The sequence below is a fragment of the Mus musculus genome, chromosome 4 (assembly GCF_000001635.26).
Source record: "Mus musculus strain C57BL/6J chromosome 4, GRCm38.p6 C57BL/6J".
NCBI classification, from domain to species: Eukaryota; Metazoa; Chordata; class Mammalia; order Rodentia; family Muridae; genus Mus; species Mus musculus.
The window spans coordinates 101,001,052-101,009,235 of record NC_000070.6 but is presented as its reverse complement, the minus strand read 5'-3'; the positions used below and the strand labels follow the sequence as shown (position 1 = coordinate 101,009,235).

The window sequence follows — 8,184 nt, the reverse complement described above, 5'->3', positions numbered from 1 at the left end:
CAGGTAGTAGCTTCCAAGATGTCACATCTGGAGGCTTTCTGTGAGCATCATCCCCAAGGCAGATCACTTCCCTACTTCTCACGCTCAGTTTTCCTTTACGTCATGGCAAGCAGCCCTAACTGAAATTGTATTCAGGTTTTGCATTTGTCTGTTTGAATGCCTTTATTATAAAGTTTCAAGTGCAGTTGCTGAAAAGTCAATTTAAATGGTCTTAAATAATAATGACTTTTGTCTCTTACAAGCCAGTTGAGCCAACAGTTTATATGTCCTGTCTTTTCATCCCCCACTCCCCACTATTCACAGATCAGTGCCACTCTGAGGCTGAGGATGTTGACATGGGCAAGGTCGCAGCCAGTGGGCGTAGATGCCACCTCTGAAATTGGTCCTGTCATTTGTGGGTGGAGAGATGTCAACCTTTTTGTAGGATGGAAAAGAAATCTAAAACCAGGTCTAAAGTCTAATGACAGAATCACACAGGAGTGGGGACGGGGTAGACACTGGGCAGCCAGCCTCATCCACTCCCTCTCTACAGCTATGGAGGGAAGGATGCCTGTGGTTCACAGCGTCTGATATGTAAGTGGGAGGTCCTGAATATTGGCTGAAATACTAGATGGGAATTAAGGATGCAGTTTAGAAGCCCCGGATCCAGTGGAGGTCTACAGAGCTTGGCAAACCAGTCACACACAAAGGAGAGAAACAATGTGGTCCGAATAGTTTAATCAAAGACTTTGTACTTGGTGGCAGATTTAAGCCTGGGATCAGAGACACTGGGATTAGCTTTCAGGTCTCCCTGGTTCCTATTCAGTGCACTGCCAGGCAAGCTAGGAGAAGAAAAAAAATGTGCCGCTCAGAAGTGGTGGGGTAACAGTTCTGAGAAAGACACCGGGGTCAGGATGGCAAGTAAGTGGCTTTATTTAAGGCTCACACCATCAGTGAGAGGAGACACTGGCCACAAAGGTTTAAAATGGATTCTTAAGGAAGGAATAGAGATCAGGTATTACAATGGTTTGTATTCTCTCTGAAGTGTGACTCTATCCAACAAAATCTTATCTCCTAGTTGCATTTCTTAAGAAGAATTTAAATAAAACTAAGTTTCTTTGAGAGGAGGGAACACTCATGAATAAAAAATGAGAAACATTGAATTAAGGGATTAGAGAAGGAAGGCAGCCCAATGAGCAATTATGAACTGATGGAGGTTGGAAAAGAAACAAAGTTGAAAGATCTCAGTATAGGTCCACACACATACATGATACTCGCATACCTTAGTTACTAAATAGACCATCATATGCAGTTACAGATTATCTTTCAACTAAAGGTCCCTCTAAATAGAAGATTTAGAAAATAACTTTTATAGCATTCTGTTCCAGCCTAGAAAATCTGCTTACCTTCCTCCAGACCAAAAAGAACTGGGCTGGCATGCTTAGGAATATGATGTTTCCACCAGATGTGCATTTTTCAAAAATATAACCACTAGAGCCGTCACTGCTATGGAAGGAAGCTGGTCCTTCAGGATGTCTTACCTTGTACCTAAGTCACTGGTTGGCAACATAAGCCTGTGGGGCGGAAATTGGATAATTATCTAAGGTTCAGCTTAGTATTCAAGTCAAATCAACTAATGAAAGGCAGGTGGCCAGGTTCCAACATTTCTAAAATGTATCAAAAATTATTCATTCAAGATTATTTGGCAAACAGATGGTTATATACTCTGAGGACCACTGAGTCTGAACCCTGTTGGATATCAGTCTCAACCAGTAAGTTCCCTTCTGTATTAACTGATCTGGAATATTCTGAACTACTGCTGCTGTACAATACAAAGGGCTGGTTATAGACACAGGGGCCTTGGTGAATGCAGACACTGGTAAGCACCCTTGGAGTTTCTAGAGAGCCTTCTGTGCAGGCCACAACAGTGTCTGAGGAGCCTAAGGACCTGACATTGATTGTGACAATCATGTTTCCAACACCATGTTTTTCTTTGTTTGTCTTTCTAAACAATGTGAGCATCACTCACCACCACCACATGCATAAGCTGAACAATGTCACATGCAATGCGTAAGGATTAGTCTCTTCAGGACCTAGAAAACTCAGACATGGGGGCTGGAGAGATGGTTCAGCAGTCAAGAAAACTTGCACCAACAGAAGACTTGGGTTATCCATCACTCCAGTTCCAGGTCATCTAATGCCCCTTCCTGATCTCTGTGGGTACCAGGCATACATGTGGTTAAAACACTCATATATAAAATAAAATAAAATCTAATCAATCAATCAATCAATCAATCAATCAACCAACCAACCAAACAAACAAACACAAAAAGAAACACCGCCACCCAAGATCCCAAATGGTCTCTTGCTCAGGTTATAAACGTTCAGTTACTTCTACCCTTGACCCAAGGGCAGTCTTACTGCAAAAGATGCAAATAATTTCTGTTAAAGACTTTAAAAAAAATGTAAAGACAGTCTTACATTTTACATGACCTAGGCTGGCCCTGAACTCACGATCCCCCCGGTCTCCCAATGGCTAGGACTCTAAATATATGCCACCATGCCTGGTTTGTTGTTGTATTTGAGTAGACTGTACTGATTCTGTTTTGACTTCTCAGCTTTATGTACCTATTGTACATGTTTATTGTGCCTCTGAGCCAGACAGATGTCTTCTGGAATTCACCTGGGTCTGCTTGTAAAAGGTCATTTCAGCTGGGCTTGCTGACTATTGACCTTCTCTCATTGAAATTGGGGTGATGGGACCTCGGTCTAAGGAACCACCACCCACTTTCAGTAGCTATATACAATTCTGCCTAATTGGCCATGGTCTGGGATGCTTGGGAGGGCCTAGAATATTTACACTAGGAGAAATAAAGGAAGAGGCCTCCATCTACCTAACCAGCAGGCCATCATCTCCGGTGTGTGGAGATGCTCTCTCCTGTGACTCTCATGTACTGTAGCCAACCCTAAAAGAGTAGTTGGTAAACTTGAGTGGACCAGAATTATGAGATCATCGGAGAAGATGTGAGAGATGTCTGGCTCCTCTCAAGGCCCTCCACCCCTACCCCATGACACTCTTCTGATAACATCTTTCTTGGAGCCACCATCTTTGTATTCTTTCTCCCTCCTCAGTCAAGCAGCTGGTTTTTAAAAATCGACTTCTTGGGGCTGGAGAGATGGCTCAGCAGTTAAGAGCACTGACTGCTCTTGCAGAGGTCCTGAGTTCAATTCCTAGCAGCTACATGGTGGCTCTGTAATGGGATCGGATGCCTCCGTCTAGCATGTCTGAAGAGTGCAACAGTGTTGTCACATACATAAAATAAATTTATCTTAAAAAAAAAAAGACTTGTTTTATATTTTAATTATGTTCGGTGTATCTGTGAGAGCATAGACTATTTGTGTGTAGGCATTGGGATGTCAGAACCTCTTGGCCTGGAGTTATGGGTGGTTGTGAGCCACATAACATGTGAGATGAGGACTGACTTTGGGTCCTCTGGAAGAGGAGCAAGTGCTTTGAAGCACTGAGCCATCTCTCCAGCCCTGAAAAGTAAAGTGGTTCTCTCTCTCTCTCTCTCTCTCTCTCTCTCTCTCTCTCTCTCTCTCTCTCTCTCTCTCTCTCTCTCTCTCCTCTTTCTTCAAGATAGAGTTTCTCTGTGTAGCCCTGGCTGTCCGGGAACTCACTCTGTAGACCAGGCTGGCCTTGAACTCAGAAATCCGCCCTCCTCTGCCTCCCAAGTGCTGGGATTAAAGGTGCAAGCGATCACTGCCTGGTGAGAAGTGGGTTTCTTAACAAGAGAGTCTCAACTATGACAGGAAAAACTAGATGGAGAAGGGCCCTTTTCAGGGAAGACAGAAACTTACGTACTGTCCTGACAAGATAAGTGGACCATCGTACACTAAGGAAGCGGCTTTAGGAGGAGGAGCTATCTATGCTTTTACTTAGTAGTTTCGAGAGAAGGCCTCACCAGGCTACCCTCAACCTTTGGATCCTCTTGCTAAGCTTAGCTCGCAAAGCCTAAACCACCACACAGGGAGGGTTTACCTACTTCAAATGTTTGTTCTTTTTTGTTACTTTTTATTTTTATTAGGTATTTCCTTTATTTACATTTCAAATGTTATCCCCTTTTGGTTTTCCCCTCCAAAAACCCTCTATCCCCTCCTCCCTCCCTCTGCTTACCAACCCACTCACTCCTACTTCCTGACCCTGGCATTCCTCTACACTGGGGCATAAAGCCTTCACAGGACCAAGGGCCTCTCCTCCCATTGATGGCTGACTAGGCCATCCTCTGCTACATATGCAGCTAGAGCCACGAGTCCACACCATGTGCTTTCTTTGATTGGTGGTTTAGTTCCTGGGAGCTCGGGAAGGGGGGTGGTGGTGGTAATTGGTTAGCTCATATTATTGTTCCTCCTATGGGGCTGCAAACCCCTTCAGTTCCTTAGGTACTTTCTCTAGCTCCTTCATTGGGGACTCTGTGCTCAGTCCAATGGATGGCTGTGAGCATCCACTTCTGTATTTGTCAGGCACTGGCAGAGCCTCTCAGGAGACAGCTATATCAGGCTCCTATGTTTGTTCTTTCTTTTAGCATATCAATATCCTCACATTTCTTTGTGCGTTTGAGATGGTCAAGAGGCCTGAAGTGGTTTAGAGCATTGGAAAGATGTCTAGACCACAGGGTAAGAAACAGCACGTCAGATACCAGCAGCCCCTCGACTGTCCATTGCATACAGTTTATTTCACTAGACTGCAACTTTATACACAGTATGAAGGGCTTTCCAGGGAGCACATATATAGTTTACTTTCTGTAGTGCTGAGGACCCAATTTTTATTTTTTACAGTATATCATGATACCCTATCATTAAAACATTATTTGGTGATTTTTTTTTCCAACTATATATAAATGGAGATTTACACACACACGGTGCAAAGAACGCCTTCATAACATATTTGAATCACAAAGCGTGGATCTAAGATACACCACTGGAATTAGAACACTACTTTAAAATCCCAATGCCCCACGTCCGAGTAGCCATTTGATGAAGCCCCGTGGAAGCCAAAAGCAGTTTGGTGGATCCGTGGCAGCAGCTTGGAGCTGTGATTTCAAAAGAAATCTTTTAAGAACCACAATTTTACAATTTTAAAATGTCTCCCTTTACCTGTTTTATATTCTCAGAGTAAAAAAGGAGACATCTTAAAATTTATAGTCTTTAAAACAAAGAGAATAAACCCATGCCTCCCTAAACTGGAAGGCTACGGTTATAATAGTAGATTTCGTAGAAACCTAAGGAAAACCATCACATGGGAGGTGGAAATGAATTCTAAAGGAATGAAGTTTCTTTGAAAGCATCTTAGATCACTGCCCCTTGAAAGAGGGGACACTATCACAGATGACATTTTTTTTTTCTAGGAAGTGACATAAATAAGCCAGAGAAAGATTTCTTCATTTCCCCAATTCCATTCCTTTCCTTTCCTTTCCTTTCCTTTCCTTTCCTTTCCTTTCCTTTCCTTTCCTTGTTTGTTTGTTTGTTTGTTTGTGTGTTTTGTGGATGAGGACAGTGGGCAGATCACCAGTTAAATTAAGAAACACAACTCCTTAATCAGAGAACCACATCGCACATAACAGCCAGGGTGAAGGCTGAGAATCTCTCAGTTCCTTTCCCCTCCCACAAAGTTTGAAAGTTCAATAAATAGTAGAAAAATAATCCTTTACTTAGAAATTTTGAGATGCATCGTTTAGAGCCTAAGGTGAGCTCTGTACAGTAATGGTGGTGTCCAGGTACCGCTAGGAAACACGGGAGTCCGTCCAGCGGCTGGTAGCATCTGGCGTGCCACGTTCATGGGCCTCGGCTCCAGCTTTCTTCCAGTTAAGGGACTGAGTGCTTCTGGTGCTGGGAGCACTCCTCCGGCTCAGTTCCCTCTATGTTTGTCTGTGTTGGCGGTGTGCCTACGGTCCCATTCCATCATGTCAGGTCAGTTCATCAGGCTCCCCCTCCGTTACAGAACCAGCATCAGATCCCCACAAGCCAGTAGGCAGCAAACCAGTGGAACCACACTGGACAGAGTGCGTCACGTGACAGGGCTGTATGCCGGCTCATTTCTTCGCAGAGAATTCTGTGTCACGCAGGGCCACTCTGCTCCGGGAGGCGAGAGGGTTGTTAGCACTCAGCATCCACAGTGTGCACGGTCACTGCCGCCTGCAGGTGGTGGCTGTGATGGAGAGTCGGGTGGTGTGGGCGGTAGTGGTGGAACTTGTGGCTCAGCAGGGCTGCAGTCTGAGGCGGGGTGTCCAGGTCCAAGTCGTCATCATGGTTCCCTACGTCCACCCCAGCTGACAAAGGGTCATTGTTGCATGGAGGGTTCTCGCTGTCTTCCTGTGGGCTCATGGTGCTGTACCCTAGAAAAGGAACAACATGGCCTCAGGACACAGGACACAGACCAGACTGGCTAAGACGGGCGTGCAGTCCAGTGCTTGCAACACTTAGGTGCCAACATCTGCACATCACCAGCAGATGCTGAAGTATTTTGAAGTTAAGGAGAGCTAGAGAAAACAGGGTTTGCTTGTTTTTCCTAAAAACTATTAACCACAAATACACAACTATATTAAACAGCAGAGAAAGTAGGGGGAGAAACAAGAGTCATTACTCCAACCCCCCAGGCCGATGACAGCCCCACTGTGAAATCACCCCATATGCCCTATTATCTGTAGGTACCATCCTGGCACATGTCTCCAGCAAAACACAGGTCACTGATTCCAGCTTAACAGCTAGGCTCTCAAAGCCCACTGTAGTAGGGAGGTGGCCAGAGAATGGAAGGAACTGATCCAAGGTTCTAGCGCTTAATGAAACATCAAATTTCCATCTAACCCAGAGCAACTAGAAAGGAATCAACTATTCTCTGTGTGAGCCGGCTCACTATGTTTAAAGATTCATTTCTTTCGGTATTCTAAGTGATACATGTTTTAAAAGAAAATACCTTAGTTGATCAAAGGGTTCCTTTCCAAGAACCTTGGCATGTTTTTAAATATTGAAAAAAAAAAAAACCACACAAACCTCTTCTAAATGTTTTGAGAAGTGACAGCTCATTAATAGTTTCCTGGCCCCTCAGTGTCAATCAGCCATCACCCATGGGTAGGGACTAGTCACATTTGTGACTGCAAAATTGATGTGCTTGCATTCAGCCAAGCAGGATGCACGGCGTGGTTGAAAATGCCTGCTCTGTGCAAACGAAATAAAGGCAAGTCTAGGTCCTCAGGAAAACATAACTCAGCGGGAAGAACTGTTGAGCAGCCCCAGGCAGAGGGTGTTTACTGGGCATCTCTTAGGTACAGGTCACTCTGCTAGTGACTGGAGGTACTTCCCAGCCAAAATCCTGATCCCAAAGAGGGAGATAAGCCACCAGTGTTTGAGTCAGGCAAGAGCACAGGCCACTGGCTCACTCTTTTACTGTGGGCCACATTAGGGTAGGGGTGACAAGTGAAATAGACTTATCTCCCTTCCTTAGCGACTCAAAGTGAGTAGGAGAGATGCTTCCTCAAATGTAGACCATGGTGAACGAGAGTGGTGAGGTTTCCCTGAAAGCAAGGTGGACTAACTGATCCCGACTAAAGGAATGAGGAGGGGTCACCCCACTTCAAATGGGTAAGACTTTGGCGAAGTGATCCAAGGAAGGAGACAGAGGCCAGCCCCAGAAGCAAGGAACTGTGAAATGATTCCTCTACTGCATGCCTTGGACGTGTGTTAGACAGTAGCTGGACTGCAGGGATGTGAGAGGTGGACAGATAAATTAGAGTTATTGCACGATGTGTATGCTGGCATAGACAATAGGTACACGATCTCCCTATAAATGGCCAGCCATGAATAACCTGTGGTCAGAGAGACCTACTGGCAGTTTGGAGGATGGATGAAAGGGCAAACAAGAGACAAAGGAAGCCACTGCACAGCCCACTGAAGGATATGGGAAAGTGGGACAGGGCCGATTATAGAGGTTGCTAGGCAACCAGGTATGGGTGTTATACGGTAAGGCGACTGGCTATAACTCGAGTCAGTATGATGGCAGAGGAGACCTGGGGATCCCCTAGTGTCACCAAAGCATGACTTGTTTGGGACCATCTTGATGCTGAGAGCCTGGTGTACACACACACACACACACACACACACACACACACACACACACACACCCTTTAGAGGGACATTTGGGGGTCTCCT

At 45.0% G+C, this 8,184-nt stretch overlaps 1 protein-coding gene across 1 annotated transcript in view; it reads right to left on the bottom strand.

Annotated features, from left to right (window-relative positions):
* Positions 1-5,486: 5,486 nt before the first annotated feature.
* The window catches only part of Cachd1 (cache domain containing 1), a 227,071-nt gene continuing 224,373 nt past the window's right edge, over positions 5,487-8,184 (bottom strand). The window contains exon 27 of the mRNA NM_198037.1: positions 5,487-6,374. Within this exon, the coding sequence (NP_932154.1) occupies positions 6,136-6,374 (239 nt within the window). The 3' untranslated portion in view covers positions 5,487-6,135. The remainder of the gene's footprint in view (positions 6,375-8,184) is intronic.